At 44.6% G+C, this 19,083-nt stretch overlaps 1 protein-coding gene across 1 annotated transcript in view; it reads right to left on the minus strand.

Annotated features, from left to right (window-relative positions):
* The window catches only part of ERC2 (ELKS/RAB6-interacting/CAST family member 2), a 705,044-nt gene that overhangs the window by 52,920 nt on the left and 633,041 nt on the right, over nt 1–19,083 (minus strand). The window contains exon 15 of the mRNA XM_084832475.1: nt 14,845–14,992. Within this exon, the coding sequence (XP_084688601.1) occupies nt 14,845–14,992 (148 nt within the window). The remainder of the gene's footprint in view (nt 1–14,844; nt 14,993–19,083) is intronic.

A 19,083-nucleotide genomic window follows, 5' to 3' on the forward strand; every position in this document is an offset into this window, starting at 1 on the left:
GCGTTATGTGGAGCAATCGAAAAACATAGAGGGGCAGGAACCAAAGATGCAGCCACTGCCACTACTGAACAGGCAAGCCCCATTTTAAATAAAACTGCCAAGTAGTGTGTCTGTTTGACAGCAGAAATGACAGCATGAAAAAGTAGGGATGTCAGAGAATTCCGCCATGGATCTCAGGGAGGCCGAATGTCAGTGCATTCGGCCCCCCGAAATCCGTGGCAGAACGAAGCCCCCTGCCCCCCACCCCGTGAAAGGCGCGTGAAATGGGACACTTACCCGGTGCCGTTTGCGCTGCTCTGCAAATGGCGGCCACTATCCCAGCAAAATACAGGGACACAAATGGCGGCGGCTACGGCAGCCACCATTTGCGTCCCTGCAGGCTGCCCAGCAGCCGGATGTCTGGCTGCGGGTGGCCCCGGCCGGTGGCTCTGTGGAATCTCCGCGGAGCGGAGCTGGCTGGAGAGAATTTCGGGGGGAGGGACGGAGTGCCTCCCCCTCACCGTGAATGTCACCCTTCGAAAAGGTAAGTGACTTTCGTACATTCCTATGAAAAAGTCAAACTAAAGCTCCATCTGTAAGCACAGTTTTCCCTCACAGGTGAATATCCATTTTTGGAACCCTGGCCACTGTACCTTCCTTCCACACATAATAAAAGTCCTTGGGTGTGCTTCCATGCTATCGGCTTCACTTTGTTTGCAACTTTGTTGCAATGTTTCCCCAATCGCATCTTCTCCTTTTACAGATTCCACAGTGCTTGAAGTCCCGGCTTATCATCGCTGTAGCCTGGGGCTCTGTGCGGTTTCCATTGAGCAATAATCAAATTATTTTCTTGATGGCTGGGTGGAGTCTGAGTGGAGTCTGGGATGGGTCTGATTACCTCATCAGTGTTCCTACCTCCTCAGCCATATTTTCAGGACAACAGAAGGAGAAGCTAATGGAGGAGTACCGGATTTTTAAAAAGGAATCAGCTTTGCTGCAAAGAGAGGCTCCCCCCTCTCCCCCTCTTTCTCCTTTCCCCAGAAAGTCCAGATGCACCTGCATTTCAGGAACAAGCCTCATTGAGCACAGTGGGAATTACTTCCGAGTAGACACACATATGCTTGTGCTGGGAAGGGGGGACACAAAGAGGGAAATTGACCACAAGGGGAGTTACTTCTGAGGAGACAGTAATGGGTTTGTTGTGGGAAAGAGAGTGAAACCAGCCCCCATTTTAATGCACAGGATCTCTATATGGAAGCTGTGAAAGAGTTAAGTCCTAAGGCAATGGACCAAAGCCTTGAGATTGTGCTTAATCTAGTGATGTACGAAAGGGACTTACCTGGTCCCGCAGCTTGCTTTGCGGTGGGGGGAAAGTTCAGGCCGGGGGGGGAGGCGCCCCGCCTCGCCCGGCCGAAATTCAGGCCGGGGAGAAGCGCCCCGTCTCCCCGGCCGCGAAATAAAAAGTGAAAAAAAAACAAAAAAACACCGTGATAGGCTACGTAACGATTTACGCAGCCTATCACGGCTAGATTTCCAAAGTCAGCCGTGATAGGCTACGTTAATCGTTACATAGCCTATCACGGGTGACTTTAAAAAAAAAAAAAAGCGCGTATGCAAATGGCGGCACCCATGGTTCCTTATTTGGTCCCGGTAGTTTATGTAAAGATTTATGTAGACTACGGCGAAAATAAGGGCAACACAAATAGCTTTTTTTTTTTTCAAAGTCACCCATGATAGGCTACGTAACGATTAACGTAACCTATCATGGCTGACTTTGGAAATCTAGCCGTGATAGGCTACGTTAATCGTTACGTAGCCTATCATGGGTATTTTGGGTTTTTTTACTTTATTTTGTAATGGCGGTGGCGGCAGCTGGTCGGAAGACCGGCCACCGCCCCCGCCCCTGCCGAAACGCTGCCGGGACCCACCGCCGAAAAAGACATTCGAGGGAGGTAAGTCCCATCCTGGGGGGGTGGCGGGGGGGTGGCGGAGAATTTCACCAACAATTTCGGGGGGCCGAATGCGTTGGCATTCGGCCTCCCCGAGATTCGTGGAGAAATTCACGGCCATCCCTAGCTTAATCGCATTTAAGGAACTGGGCTTAAAAAGTGTGTCATTTCATTGAGGAGGAATCTCTGTAAGTTCTGATGTAGGCATTCAAAGGCAAGTCTCATTCAGCACTATGGGAGTTACTTCTGAGAAGACAATAATGAGTTGTTGTGGGAAACAGAGAAGTACACACAAAGATGGAATCCGGACCCCATTGTAGCCCTCAGGATAGCTATAACTAGGGGTTGGCAGATCACTTACCCCGTTCCAGCTGGGGGGGTCCATGGGGGGGGGAAGTGAGCCGTCCCTCCCCCGGAATCCATCCAGGCCGGCTCTGCTCTGTGGTGATCCTGTGGGGCAGGCCGCCCACTCCGCAGCGCTAGCAATACAGCCAGCTGCCATTGCCGTGCCGTATTGCTGTGCTAAGTCTGGACACAAATGGCATCCACTATGCCATTTGCGTCCCTGTTTTCACGTGATAGGCTACGCAAATTATATTTACGTAGATATTTGCATAGCTATCGAGTGAAAAAACAGGGACGCAAATTCATGTGATAGGCTACGCAAATATCTATGTAAATATAATTTGCGTAGCCTATCGTGTGAAAACAGGGATGCAAATAGTGGACGCCATTTGCATCCGGACTTAGCACAGCAATACGGCATGGCAATGGCGGCCAGCTGTATTGCCAGCGCTGCGGAGCCAGCGGCCGGCTCCGCAGGATCACTGCGTGGAGGGGCCGGCCTGGACAGATTCCAGAGAGTCATGGAGGTGGGTGCTCCATTCCACCACGGACCCCAATGGGGTCGGATTCTTGGAATCTGGCCTCATTGGGGTCCGTGGCAGAATTCTCCAACATCCCTAGCTATAACGAAGCTGTGAAGTACTTTCTTCCTAAGGCAATTCATTGGAGCCTGGCTTGGTCACGTAAACACATTTAAGGAATTGGCTTTAATGTGTGCCATTTCACTTGAGGGGGAATCTCAGCCTCATCCACCACAATGGGAGTTACTTCTGAGGAGACATTAATGAGTTTGTTGTGGGAAAGACACTGAAAACAGCCCCCATTTTAACACCCAGGATCTCTATATGGAAGCTGTGAATGAGTTACATCATAAGGCAATGGACCAAAGCCTCGAGATTGCGCTTAATTGCATTTAAGGAATTGAGGGCTTTGATATGTACCATGTCAATTGAGGGGCTTCTCTGTTATTTCTGTGGTCATTGAGAGGGCAAGACTCTTTCAGCACAATGGGAGAAAGCATCCCTTGACTGGGGTCATGTGTTGTGTTCTAGTGCTTATTTTCAATGATGTTTTAAAATTGGTCCCTCAGCATCCTGCTCTAAAACAGCAATGAAACTTCCGGAAAACAGGGAGGGAAAGGGTTGGGTCATTGAGGTCAGAGCGACACACCCACAATGGCTGGGCTACACGCCCTATGGGCAGGAGTATGATACCGGACCCAGTGCAGTTGTGAAAACAGGTCAGTAATGGAGCCGCGGTAAGCTGGAAAAGTTGGACTATAAGCAGTCTCAGAAGAAGTGGTTGCTCAGCGATAAAATGCAGGGCTGGTGCTCAATGGCCATGACGTCATGGAAACACAGAGACCTCACCACATAGCCAGGTTGGAGTAAATCGCTGGTGGAAACACAATCTTTAGTTTATTCTCAGTCACTGCAACTAGAGTTTAACCTTCAACATTCCTTGGAAACGCCGCATGGAAACATTACAGAGAGCCAAGTAGACTCTACCTGAAGGAGAAAGCTTGAGGAGTCTACCAGATCGTTTAGAATGTTTTATCGCTATCTGTGTCTGAACCAAACCTGGATATATTTGAGTTTTGGCAATTCAGTCTCAGTATAAGTCTGTGATGCGTTATGCATTCTGATGCAATCAGTGCACTTGGCATTAATCCAATCACAATAGAGTTCTGTGAGACAATTTGTTATATTGGGTTAATCCACAAAGTTTAATAGTATTGACTGCTTGAACCTTAGAACTAATTTTTTTTAAAAAAAATTCCATACCATATCATGTAAATTTATAAAGCAAAGCATAACATAGAAAACATACTATATAAAGCAATACTGTCATGTAAGGCATGAGAGAGACACACACACAGACTATAAGACTACACAGTCAGAGCCTCTTACCTTTACAACAAACTTCCCCAGCCTGGTGCCTTCCAGATGTTTTGGACTTGCACTCCCATCAGCCCTACCTAGCATAGCCAATGGTCAGGGACAGTGGTAGTTGTTGTCCAAACCATCGGGAGGGGGCAGGTTGGGGAAGGCTGGTCTACACTCCATACTTCCATAGGTTTTCTGCAAGTAAAACCCAACCTATCTAGCATATAGCAGGTTGCTCTGGGGACAATGTTGGGTTGAGGATAAACCAATGTGATCTTCCTTTCTTCAGCAATAGTGCACTGACATGCTGTCTCTCAGCTTCTCCATAGAAAACACCAGTTTTCAATGTCACTATTTATTCTGGCCTCTAGTTTCCATGTACTTATTTTTTAACTTTACTTTTGATTTAGTACAATGGATCAGGAATCCCTTCATACCATTTAACTAGCACATGGGGGGTGGGGGTGTTGCTTATAGTAGGACTACAGTGGATGTTAATATTCTAGTGCAGCATCCTCAACCTGATGTCCTACAGGCATGTTAGACTACAACCCCCATTATCTCCAACCATGGCCATGCTGGCTGGATTTGATGTTCAATACATCTAAAAGGCACCAGGTTGGGGAAGGGTATTCTATTCATACACAGAGGATATGATTCAGAATTATCAGTCTTTTTATCACTACATTTATATGTATCTGGGCAAGAATGGCCCAGGGTGTTTGATATACATGCCAGATTCCCCAAAAACTGGACAACTGGATCTGCACGCTTAAGGCGGTGGGGGGCTTTGCAAACAGAAGCCCAATGTACCAGATGGCAAACTACTTTTGAAACTGAGCGGACTTTAAAAATCAGTTTCAGATATGACATGGGAAAGAGGGTTGAACATTCAAAGAAAAATTTTTTAAAAAAATTTAAAAAATGAAATAAAAAATTTCATTTGGCATGGCCAAACCCTTGGGATGCCTAAAATAGCTCACTGGATCACAGCTTAGGGATGTGTGAGAAATTCGTTTTAAGTTGGTTTTTGATCGGGATTTACCCAGGTCACACCAAACGTGGACTCAAAATGCAATCTGTGGTTGAAGTCTGTACATATCCAAGCTTGCATTGTGATTTGTGGGGGGCAGGGCAGGGGGAATATATGACAGCATGTGTACATTTGAGAAATGTGCATGAAAAATGCGTACTTTAAAAATCTGCACAAACTCACTTTAATCAATAGGAGAAAAATGTGTACATTTGAAAGATGCACACAACTGATGTGTACATTTGAAAAAATACACATAAAAATGCGCACAGATTTTCATGTGGAAAGAAAAAATCTGACATGGTAACAAAATAGAATGAGCTTTAAGGTCAAATTTGGGAATTCTCCCTACCCCAGCCTTAGCTTATAAACCTGATTGTGTGTGTGTATGATTTTCTTTTAAGGATTCTAGATGTTACATAGATATTATTCAGGGAGCAAATTCATATTGCCTAAAGTTAGTCTGTTGCCTTCTTTAAATGAGCGTTATTTATGCTTTTCACTGAATTATGTTGTTTGCACATTAAAGGCACAGTCCTATGGCCACTAGTCAGCAGGTAGACAGCCATAGGATAGGCCGGTTCCCTGAGAACCAACCTCCACCCACTCCCGTGCTGCCTCGTAGGCAGTGTGAAACAGCCCCGCACCCTGCACTTGGAAGAGGAGTGCAGAATGGTGAAAATGAGGCGTTCCTGGGGGTGTGTCAGGGCGGGGAGGGTGGAAGTGAAATTCCGACACTGCCTATATGTCGCCCAGCGTCTGCTCACACCCGCTCCACCTTCCTGCGGCTAGACAGCTGAAATCGACTGTCTCACCATGAATACAGGGCGGCTGAAGCGCGGAGGGTAAGATCCCCTCCACGCTTCTCCTATCCTGCATTGGATAGGCAGTCGCTTCTGAATTCGGAGGCGGCTGCCTATCCTGATAGGATTGCATCCTAATTTTATTTTGCATGTATTTATATATATTAACAGTAGTCCCTGAGGAAGTTGTTTTTGTAGAAATGTTGGGCAGTGCATTTGAACTAATACATTTTCCTTTAGACACCCATTTTCAAAATGTCTGATGATCCGCAATGGTCTCAATGAATAATAAATGTTAGTGAATAATATATGAGGTCTTATTTCCTATGAACAGCTATCTCTATCACAATAGCAATGTTATCCTTATGTGAACAGAAATAAAGGCATTAGAAAAGGGTAGAATCATTGAATATATAATTGTCCTCCTTGTTTCCTTCTGGGCTGAGAGGATGAGTTTTCCTAATTATATACCATTTCAGTGTGATTTGCAGTACTATCCTATACATATCTGCTCAGATGTAAGTCTCATTGAGATCAGTGGTGCACTTACTCTCAGGTAAAAGGGTATAGGGTTGTAGCCCTAAAGCCTCAAAAGTCCTCCAAATGAAGACACAACATTCCACCTTGATAGCAATCGCAACTAAACAATTATGGAATGATGGAAATTCAGCACTATTACTCAAAGTCACTGAAATATAGGGATGTCAGAGAATTTCGCCATGAATCTCGGGGAGGCCGAATGCCAGCGCATTCAGCCCCCCGAAATTGGTGGCGAAACGGTCTGCCCCCCGCCCCCCCCCGAGGCGGGACATACCTTGGGTGAATCCTCCTGGTGGCGGCGGCTAGTTATAGCTATCCTGAGGGCTACAATGGGGTCCGGATTCCATCTTTGTGTGTACTTCTCTGTTTCCCACAACAACTCATTATTGTCTTCTCCATGGGCGCTGCCATTTGCATACGCGCGGGTTTTTTGTTTTTTGTTTTACTCAGCCATGATAGGCTACGTAAACATTTACGTAGCCTATCCCGGCTGACTGCAGGGACGCAAACAGCAGCGGCTACGGCCGCCGCCATTTGCGCCCCGGCTGGCCAAGATTTGGGGGTGGAGGGACGGAGCGCCTCCCCCCGGCCAGAATTTCGGGGGGGATGATCGGAGCGCCTCCCCCCCCACCAGAATTTCGGGGGGAGGGACGGAGTGCCTCCCCCCCACCGCGAATCAAATTTCGTTCAAGGTAAGTGACTTTTGTACATCCCTACTGAAATATCCAGCTGGTTTATGTGGCTATAATGAGAAACTGAACTCTTGAACCAGCTTGTGGAGGCAGTTTCGGGTGGAAGAGGGTAAATGAGCTGAATCTTAATCCAGACAAGATGGCAATACTGTGGGTAGGGAAATCAACCAATCTGGAACAAATAATACATCTGGTTTTAGATGGGGTTGCACTCCGCCCATCTAAAACCACAAGTGTGCATTCTGGGTGTGCTCCTGGACTTGGCACTAACTGCGAAAGCTAGGGATGTTCGAAAATCATTTATCTTTTCAAAGGGTGAGATTCACGGTGGGTGGGAGGCACTCCGTCCCTCCCCCCGAAATTCTCTCCAGCCGGCTCCGCTCCACGGAGATTCCATGGAGCCGCCGGCCGGGGCCGCCCGCAACCAGACATCCAGCCGCTGGGAAGCCTGCACAGGGTTGCAAATGGCGGCTGCCGTAGCAGCTACCATTTGCGTCCCTGTACTTTGCCATGTCATGTAGCCTATCACGGCAAAAAACCCCAAACTGCGAATGCAAATGGCGGCGGCTACGGCGGCCGCCATTTGCATTCCCTTTTTTTTTTTTTTTGCTGTGATAGGCTATGTAAATATTTATGTAGCCTATTACGGAAAAAAAAGGAACGCAAATGGCGGCCACTGTGCCATTTGTGCCCCTCTCTTTTGTCGTAATAGCCTACATAAATATTTACGTAGCCTATCACACGGCAAAAAAAAGGGAACGCAAATGGCAGCGGCCGTAGCCGCTGCCATTTGCATTCCCTTAGTTTTGCCATGATAGGCTACGTAAATATTTACGTAGCCTATCACGGCTTCCACAGGGACGCAAATGGCATCCCTGCATTAGCTGTGATAGGCTATGTAAGTATTTACGTAGTCTATCACGGCTATATGGAAGAAGCGAATGGCAGCCGCAGACGTGGCCGCCATTCGCAATGCAGCGTGGATGGCAGCAGGTAGGTGCTCCATTCCAGGGCCAAATTATTGGGGGGCGGGGCAGGGGACTTAGTTCCGCCACAGATTTCGGGGGTCCGAATGCACTGGCATTCGGCCTCACCGAGATCTGTGGCAGAATTCTCTGACATCCCTATCGAAAGCTCAGGTGGCGGCAATGGCCATGGCTGATACTTTATACCAGCTTAGGCTGGTATGCCAGATGCAACTCTACATGGAGAGGTCAGATCTTGCCTCGGTTATTCATGCTGTGCTGATATCCAGGCGGGACTGATATAAGGTCCGTAACATTGTTCAGGAGGCAGCAACTCAATCCATCCCAAAGAAAAAGAAATGCAAGAAAGCAAAGTGGCTGTCTGATGAGGCTTTACAAGTAGCTGAGGAAAGAAGGGAAGTGAAAAGCAAGGGAGAAAGGGGAAGATATATCCAACTGAATGCAGAGTTCCAGAGAATAGCAAGGAGAGACAAGAAGGCCTTCTTAAATGAACAATGCAAAGAAATCGAGGAAAACAATAGAATGCAAAAGACTAGAGATCTTTTCAAGAAAATTGGAGGTTTCAAGGGAAGGTTTTGTGCAAAGACGGGCATGATAAAGGACAAAGAAAGCATGGACCTAACAGAAGCAGATGAGATTAAGAAGAGGTGGAAAGAATACACAGAAGAACTATACAGGAAAGATCTGAATGTCCCCGATAGCCATGGTAGTGCAGTCACTGAACTTGAGCCGGACATCCTTGAGAGTGAAGTCAAGTGGGCCTTAGGAAGGATTACTAACAACAAAGCTAGCGGAGATGACAGCATTCCAGCTGAGCTATTTAAAATCCTAAAAGATGATGCTGTTAAAGAGCTGCACTCAAGATGCCAACACATTTGGAACACTCAGCAGTGGCCACAAGACTGGAAAAGGTCAGTTTACATTCCAATTCCAAAGAAGGACAATGCCAAAGAGTGTTCAAACTACCGCACAATTGCGCTCATTTCACATGCCAGCAAGGTGATGCTCAAAATCCTACAAGCTAGGCTTCAGCAGTATGTGAACCAAGAACTACTGGAAGTACAAGCTGGGTTTCGAAGAGGCAGAGGAACTAGAGATCAAATCGCTAACATTCACTGGATCATGGAGAAAGCAAGAGAATTCCAGAAAAATGTCTATTTCTGCTTCATTGACTACGCAAAAGCCTTTGATTGTGTGGATCACAACAAACTGGCAAATTCTTAAAGAGATGGGAGTACCAGACCACCTTACCTGTCTCCTGAGAAACCTGTACAAGGGTCAAGAAGCAACAGTAAGAACTGAAAATGGAACAACCAATTGGTTCAAAATTGGGAAAGGAGTACGACAAGGCTGTATACTGTCGCCCTGCTTATTTAACTTATATGTAGAGTACATCATGAGAAACTCCAGGTTGGATGAATCACAGGTTGGAATTAAGATTGTCAGGAGAATTATCAACAACCTCAGATACGCAGACTATACCACCCTAATGGCAGAAAGCAAAGAGGATCTAAAGAGCCTCTTGTTGAGGGTGAAAGAGGAGAGTGCAAAAGCTGGTTTGAAACTCAACATTAAAAAAACTAAGATCATGGCATCTGGCCCCATCACTTCCTGGCATATAGAAGGGAAAGAAATGGAAGCAGTGACAGATTTTACTTTCTTGGGCTCCAAGATCACCGCAGACGGTGACTGTAGCCATGACATTAAAAGACGCTTGCTCCTTGGGAGGAAAGCTATGGCAAAGCTAGACAGCATAGTAAGAAGCAGAGACATCACCTTGCCGACAAAGGTCCGTCTAATCAAAGCTATGGTTTTCCCAGTAGTAACGTATGGCTGTGAGAGCTGGACTATAGGGAAGGCTGAGCGCCAAAGAATTGATGCTTTCGAACTGTGGTGCTGGAGAAGACTCTTGCGAGTCCCCTGGACTGCAAGGAGGTCAAATCAGTCAATCCTAAAGGAAATCAACCCTGACTGCTCATTGGAAGGACAGATACTGAAACTGAAGCTCAAATATTTTGGCCACCAAATGCGAAGAGAAAACTCCCTGGAAAAGACCCTGATGCTGGGAAAGATTGAAGGCAAAGGAGAAGGGGACGGCAGAGGATGAGATGGCTAGATAGTATCACCGATGCAATGAATATATGAACTTGAGCACACTCCGGGAGAGAGCGGAGGACAGGAAAGCCTGGCGTGCTATGGTCCATGGGGTCACGAAGAGTCGGAAACGACTTAACGACTGAACAACAACAACAACAATTGTTCTGTATTGTTCCTTTATCTTGTACACTCCCTTGGGGTGGTTCCAGCCTTAAAGACAGCCTAAAGGTAATTTCAGAATTAGTAATTAAATAAAAAACCATGTGTTTGAAAAAGGCATAATATATAACTTTATTAAACTTTTTCACTACACACTAATCAAATGCTATAAGTTCCACAAGGATGACTCAGAAACATCATACAAACATGATTTGGAAGGCTTGAAATGACTCCCTCATTTTTGAGAGAAGTGCCCCTGTTCTGATATCCCTTTTTTTTGTTGCCTGATATATAATTGGAAAGTACAATGGGAGCCACACAAAAAACACAGGAAAATCAATTATTCTTTTGGATAAAGTCTTGCAAAATCAAAAAACAGCACACACACTGCTCTAGATGGCTCTACAAACTCAATAAACGAATAAAATATTAAAGTTTTACCAAAGAAAAATCAAATGGCATCTCTCCTGGAGGGCAAGATGGTAGAAAGAATGGGGTTGATCAATATTACAGATGCAGCAACATAATTGTCACTCTGTTGGTACCAGTGATGTTGCTACAAACACAAGGCATGGATGGGGCAGCCTTTCCATGAGGTGATTTCACCTCAGGCAGGTAAATTCCCCACCTGTACCACAAGCAATCTCCAGGGACACCTCTCCTCCCACCATGTCTGGCTCTAAGGAAATGCCTCAGAGCCAGCCAGGCATTTGGGCCTGGTCAGCTCTCTGAAGAGCCATTCCAGCTGCCTTTTATGGCTGATGTGAGCATACAGCAGTGGGGTTGAAATGGTAAGCGATGATGGTGGTGATGTGGCACGGGGCTGGGAAGTGAGGGTAGATGTGGCAGGGCCTGGGAGGTGGGGGGGAGATCTGGTGGGGGATTTGGAGATGTTGGCGGGAGGAGAGCTTGCACTGGCCCTGGGGGAAAACCCTGTGAAGTACTAGAGACAAAATTAAAAGATTTGAGGGACTTGGGTGATGTTTTTCTACACTGCAGAAGGGGAGGAAACCTGGAAAGAGGTGCAGATGGTAAGGCAGGTGACATAAATGAAGTGGTTTTGAATATTTCAATTAAGTTCATGTTCTAAGAACCATTTATATGTTAAGGGATTGGGCATCAACGAAGTGATATGTTACCACATAATCAACCCTAACTGTGTGAACAGACAATATACAGTACATATTAGCAAAATGGCATGGGAGCAACCAAAGAGATAATGTCAACCATGCCAGTTAAGATGGCACACAAGCCTGCATAAAGGCAGACCAACCACAACAAAAGCAGGATTTCATGGAACCAGGTAAGTTCATATTGTCAACCTAAAGGTTCTTTTTTAAATGCAGGACTTGCAACAACAAAAGTTACCATCTGAAGTATATGTTTCAAAAATATATCCAATCATACTATTTTGAGAACATAGTTTTATTACTGATTATATTCAGAGGATTTTGTCCGAAACCTATAGGATGACATATGTGAAGACTCTGTTCCTTTTACAAATTAAGTTTTCATCTAGAATGTGACTGAGTTTCTAATCTACAAAGTTTATCAAATTATGATTCCTTTTCAGTTTCTCAGAAATAAGGTAGGATCTGTGCTTCACACAAAAGATCTTTGGAACTCATTGCCATCTATGTTTAGAAAGTGATAAGGAAGTTTGTAGGAGTACAGGAATACATCTATATTCAAAGTATGAATACTAAGATGAGCACAGTATGAATCCTTTTGCTCTAAGTACCCAGAAAATTAAACTTCTAGAAGTTAAAGGGATCAAAGGGAAGGGAAGTTCTCTAAATACAAGATGGTAATGATAAAAGCTAGCCCTTGGGCTAAGTGACTTCCTGACTCAGCAAAAGTTTTCTTATTTGTCAGGCTGTCTAGTGTTCACTTCTAGACAGTTAAAAGGAAATTTTGGAATGAAGCAATCATTACACAGATACATTCCACCCATCCCGCAGTGCCGTGGAGGGCGATGGCTCTGATTTCGGTGGGGCTGCAAATCCATTCTGGGCTTCAGTCAAAACCAGCCAGAACTCTAAAGGAGCTATCCCAGGTGCTGTACCTATTTGGGGGATAGGGTTCAGAAACTTGGACAGCTCCTTTAGAGTTCTGGATGGTTCTGATTGAAACCCAGAATAGATCCACAGCCCCACCAAAATCAGAGCCCCAGCCTCTACTGCCTCAGTGGCATCCCTGTCAGTGAAGGCTGAGCCATCCAACGTATGAGGTATAGAGCAGTTTTTGCCTTCAGCCCAACAGTGTTCCCAAACGCAGCACTATACTTTCCCCAATGAAAGTAAATGGCAAGGATTTGTTCACAGAGAGTCCGCCTTGAAACATGTAAGGGAGGGAACAACCTCCCCACCCCCACCCCCTGGTGACCCCAGCATGAGAATGAACCTTTGTTTGATAGTCCCATTCTGGGCTCTGCTTATTGCTCATGATAGAGCAGGGGTGAGCAGAAGGTAGATCTCCAGATGTATTGGACTCCAACTCCCAGCATTCCTGACCATGGGCCATGCTGGCAGGGGCTTCTGGGAGTTGGAGTCCAAAATATCTGGAGATCTTTCTACTGCCTGTGCTAGAGTGTGATTAAATGCTGGGAAATGACTTTTAAAATCTATCTATCCTTGTCTCCAGGGAGACATGCAGAATGAGAAAAGAGGGACATTATTTGATATAATAGGTAGGAAATCTCTTCTATTGCCTACAAGATAAATGATAATGATAGTGTTGAATCCATGCCATTCAGCTGTGGCTACTGACAACCCAGGAATGGATTTGTAAAAGTAAAGGAGAAGGTAGGCAGGTGGAGCTGCTGGACGATACGACATTTGGGCAAAATGTCTCCTGCATAGCTGACTGACCTGAGGCATGTGTGCATCATGTCTGGAACCCAGGTACTTGGCACCATTGTCTGTGATGAAGTCAGCATCACAAATGGACGATATGTTCATGCTCTGGGGCAGTTTCCTATTTCTATAGACCTGTGGGGAAAAGCTGTAATGATTAGGTGCATGAGATCAGAACTATCAGAAGAGCAGGGAGTTTAGGTAAGAAGCAGCAGTTTGGCATTCTGTTGCTTTAGGGGGTAGAAAGCTACAATATACAATGTATGATTCAAGGAAGAGAATCATTACATTGATACATTTGGGTAGTCCAATACAATGTTGACATGGCATGCTCATCTGTGAAGGACTGAGTTCTAAAGAACAGACTGGTTACTTGCAGAGGGTCGGGACAGGAAAGACTGGTATGACTGTGTATTGTTTTCCTACTTCGCAGGTAACAGAAACAAAATGAAAGGGTGATACTGCCACACAAAGGAAAACATTTGAAAAATGCTATCAACTCACACTAATGCATCCTTGTCGTCTACTTTTTTTTACGGGTTTTCTATTGGAGGGAAGGGGTTAACAATACGTTCCTATGACACACAACATAGCGTAACATCTAGGTTATCTGAGCATTCTTCTTCTTTACTTAGCAAACATAATTATTGTAAACTGGGTAATCACTGAAATATATATATTCCCAGTAAAAATAAATAATTTACATTAGTCAGTTGGGTGTAAAAATACATATTTATTTATTATATTATTATCCCACCCTTCCTCCAAGGAGCTCCATGTATACCTCCAAGAGGCATATCTGTCCATTTTATCCTCATAGCAACCCTGTAAGGTAGGTAAGCCTGAGAGATGGTGGTTGGCCCAAGGTCACCCAGTAAGTTTCGTGGATGAGTGGTGATTTGAACTTGGGTTTGTCTGGTCCAAAACAAACATTCAAACCACTATACTGTACTGCGGACTGTATTCTGCAGTTATTTTTCTTATCAGTAAAATGGAAAACAGAATTAAATTTAATAATTATTTGCACATAAAGCATATAATATAGAGAGATATAAACAAACACTCATGCAATCTGCAGATCAGAACTAAAGCAAATCATTGCCCAGTTTCTACTGAGATCCACTTACATTTATAAATTCTAAAGCTGATGAGCATCTATAAAACAACAATATACAGACCGGGAACTAAACATGAAGGACTGGTAGGATTTTACAGAAGGAACATATCTCAGTATGATGGTGTCTGATGTCATGTAAACAGTAAAGTGGTAGGCATGATGGAAAAATGAAAACAGGATGCATACCGCAGAATATATTGGACATGCCGAACCAACGTGCCACTAAATACTAAATACCAATAAAATAGTAGTAAGACCACAGGTATCTTTATCCTACCTTTTTCTCCAGCTGTCATGGTGCAGGCGTGGTTTAAAGACTTGGTTTAAAGGTAAAAGAAGACAGGGAGAATAATCTTAAGTCCCCAGAAAGAATAGTAAGAGGGGGGAAAGAGAGTTTTCCAACCTGTTGTTTTAACTGATGGACTAATCTGTCTTTTTCTCTTTTCAAAGCCATCACTTCTTCTTGGGTTTTCTTTTTCTTTGAAGCAGACAGTTCAAGCAAGGCAATGTTTGCATCTTTTTCGCTGATGGCAGCAAGTAGTGCTTCCTGTCTGGTAAGATTTAAAAAAATATATCAAAATTCTTGGAGAACATTTGTTTTCCTTTCAGTTGTAGTAATCCTGAAGCAAAAGAAGTAAATAACATCAGGCATCATGGATGTATGACATGTCTTAGTCTGCATATAATGTACCCCATATAGGGGTGTTGTTTTTTTTCTAGCTTGAACTGTAGGGATGTTTCTGTACCTCAATGTTTAATATTAATGACTAGTGAACATCAGACAACCTATAAACGGTGGGACATTAATACAATATCATTAGATGCAAACTGAACAGGAGTAAGCCACACTGAACACTGTAGAACTTACTTTTGAGCATAGGATTGCACTAGAGGTTGAGGCCATGGCAGTGAGGCCATCTATGAAATGCAATCTTTTTGATGGGATCAGACTGAAGGGCAGAATGCCAGCTAGACCAATATTAGCCTCTTGTGTTCAGCTTACAGACTGCTCTGATCTAAGCAAGAGCCTGGGCTTCAGTGGGTGTATCATAAATCTAACTATCCAAGTATCGCTAATGTGCATAGTATGTTTAGAAAAGTCCAATGTGTAGGACTGAGAAATGCACTAACTGAAAGAAACATCTCAAAGAAGTGGGAGATAGTTGAGGCAGGAACATACCATTTTTTAAAAAGTAATCGATTATTTCTGATCTTTCAGGGTTTTTTTTTTACAAATTTAACTTCAAACAGCCCATTTGCCCTCCCACCCACAGTCCAGTCCCCATCGAACTCTAGGTTTTACAATTATATATCGTGGGTTTTCACTTAATGCAAATTGCTTTGGAATGGCACAGATCAACTGTGCTTAAGCCTTAAGGCATGTTTAGCATTGCACTGGCATTTTCAGGAGCATTCAGAATACAGCACAGCTCCTGAATTATTATGCTGGGCTTCATCATTCTTCTTTTTTTTTTAAGCTAGGTAACATAAGAACAGTAAAATAAGGTATTCACTTATGGAAGGCTGCAAAAATGAATTTGGAGAATGGTTTGTTCCAATTAACTACTTCTCATTCCAGAGCTATGTTAGTATGTTGTTATAAAGACAGCAAAGGATATTGTGACATTTTAAAAACTACCAGATTTATTGTGGCATAAAACTTAGTGGGCCGCAGACCACTTTGTAAGCTGCTTTCAGTGGTGTAGTGATACATTTTGAAGTGCGGGTGCTCATCATGACAGCCCCATGGCCATACCCCCAAGGAGAGTCCAAACATTCAAGCAGCTGGGTTGATCCATATCAACAAACCAGTTCTAGCAGTTTTCAGCTCCACTAGGAGCAGGTCATTTGTAAAGCTAATGGGTCTTAACTGCCCACTCCAGACCAAACCACTCCCCAAATACTTTGCAAAACAACATATACTGTTGCTTGGAAAATTCATTCCCCCCGCCACCTCAGCTACTGTGAGAATTGCCATTAAGCTCAAGGGGGACAGGGAATTCTGATGTGGGGGGTGGCAGATGACATCTGCATCCCTGCTAATCAAAAAGTGCTGGTGCTGCAGCCCTGTGAGCCCCAGCTCCACCACACCACTGGCTGCATCAAAACCCAGGATGAGAATGTCTTCTAGTTGTCTCTTTTCACATCTCTACATAGCGCCCCAACAATACCTTATATGTGTCACAGCACAAGACACACACACACACACACACACACACACAGAGAGAGAGAGAGAGAAAGAGAGAAAGAGAGAAAGAGAGAAAGAGAGAGAGCTCTGCTTCTACTAGCCCCCAGAAGCCAGGAATACCCCTAAAGAAGCCCAGAGCACATTTTAAATTTGTCATTCAATCCTTAGGACCTGTGTGTGGTTTCTCTACCACAGAGCTTTCCAAACGTTTCATGTTGGTGAAACACTTTTTAGACATGCATCATTTCGTGACACAGTAATGCAGTTTTACTAGCAAACCGGAGGTTAAACTAACCCGTTATAAGAGATACGGACACATACATAAATTGTAATAACGAAATGTATGGGGATACAACATATCTCATGAAAACCTTTCATTTATATTTTTAAAAATATATGATTTGTAAGATAATGACACACACTGTTGTCATTTATAAGTAACAGTATGTAAATATGTGCAAGAAAATGTGAAAAATAAACAAAATTAACTCAACTATTTATAACATATAACATATTAGGACACATAGGCCCAGGTAGGAGCTCAGCTGCAAAAACACATGAAGTAGAGAAGCAAAAGTCCAACAAAAATGGTGTAAATATATATGTCTCACTACAAGGCTATATTGCTGTAAATATTTGCAATGCCTTTGTCCAGAGTCCAGTTCCAGCACTCTCCGGTGGTACACTGCCGGTGGGTGGTTAATCCACAATTACAGCAGAGTAAAAATAAAAATAAATGGCAGAAATCAAATCATAAGTGCCACGTGGTGGGTGGCTTGCTGTTTGCCACATTGGGTTTGGGAGGGTGGCCTCCCTTCAGGCAGCAGCAGGTGGGTTGCCTGGGTGACAGCCTGCAGCTGCGCTCGCCCGGGTGATTGGGAGCACGCTGATTCTGAGGCTTCTGGCCTCCACTGAGCTCCGTTCCAACTGGCCAAGATGGCGGATGGCCCGCTTGGTGCAGTCCCAGGCGGCATTTCCACCCGCACGCTACTGTGGCCTGGCCGTGCAGCAGCGCGGTACAGAAGTCTGCGAAGAGCACACTCGAAATCTCGCAGGGCTGGTGGTGGCTGCCACTTCTCCGCGCCGGCGTCGGCCAAGCTCTGCTCCCAGGGCGGCACCTCCCCTCCCTTCTCTTCGCCCCATGCCTCTCCCTCGCCGTACTGCTCCAACACCGCCAATCACGTGCATCCTACGTCAAGACGCCACATGATCCTAAAGCAGCTAATGTTAAAGCAGCTAAGCCTTAGCTGCTTTATCATTAGCTGCTTTAGGAAGTTCCGGGGGAGGGGCCAAGGGAAGCAAACGCGAGTAAGGGAGCTCCGCGGTGCCCTTCCGCACAATTTTCTGCATTTCGCGCGACACACCTACACACTGCCGCCAACACACTAATGTGTCGCGGCACACAGTTTGGAAAGCTCTGCTCTACCAGAGCAGAAGAGCCTATTAAGCACAGTTTCTTTCTACTGCTGCATAGAGATACGGTGCTACCCAAATTCAAACACAAGGATTCACATCAGATGTTTAACTGATACTATAGTGGATTTTATACAAAGGCACAATACATGAAAACGCCTCGCTTGTGCAACTGAGCACAGAAGTGCAATTAGGAATGGATGAGCTAGCCTAGTTTCTTTAAGATTCAACTTGTCAGATTAAAAAAAAGATCACCTTTCCCACTTCATCACATTACCTTTAATTCTTGCACATCTCTGTGTTTCCTGATACAGATAACTATCAGGCCAGGAGATGCCAAAATTCTCTTAACAGTAGCTGTTATTGTGGCATTTCTCACATATCTGGAAGTAAGTTCCAAAATCTCACGTGTCCAGGTGTTTTGTTAATTTCTTTGGTCCTATTTTTGAGATGCAAGGTTCAAATATCTAACATTATATATCCCAACAATTTTAGGTCTGCACCATTTTAACAAAGACTACAATTCTGAATTGCATATTGTATAATGGAGCCCTACGTTAGGAACATAGGAAGCTGCCTTATACTGAGTCAGACCCTGGGTCCATCTAGCCCAGTACTGGCAGTGGCTCTTGAGGATTTCAGGCAGGATTCTTTCCTTACCCTACTTGGAGAAGCCTGGGATCAAACCTGGTACCTTCTGCATGCAAAGCATGTGCTCTGTCACACTGAGCTATGGCCACACTAACATAACCTCCACCTTGTCTCAGTTCAATTGCAGTTTGTTTCTCATCCAATCCACCACGCCGCCAGCATTCATTAAACTGTGAGACTGTTGGTTCTGAACTGGTGAGAAACTATGGGTACAGCTGCAGTCAGAGCATATTGTTGGTTAATTCCAAACCTACAAATGAGACAGTCTTTCCCGGTGGCCTCATACAGATGTTGAATAGCAGAGCAAAGAGCCCTAAGGAAAGCCTCCATGAGGCTGACTTGAAAAGTCACCCATTTCTATTCTGTTGAAAAGGTTAGATAGGACCAACA

Source organism: Heloderma suspectum, chromosome 2, assembly GCF_057233095.1.
Source record: "Heloderma suspectum isolate Gila_16-S chromosome 2, 16-S_ref, whole genome shotgun sequence".
NCBI lineage: Eukaryota > Metazoa > Chordata > Lepidosauria > Squamata > Helodermatidae > Heloderma > Heloderma suspectum.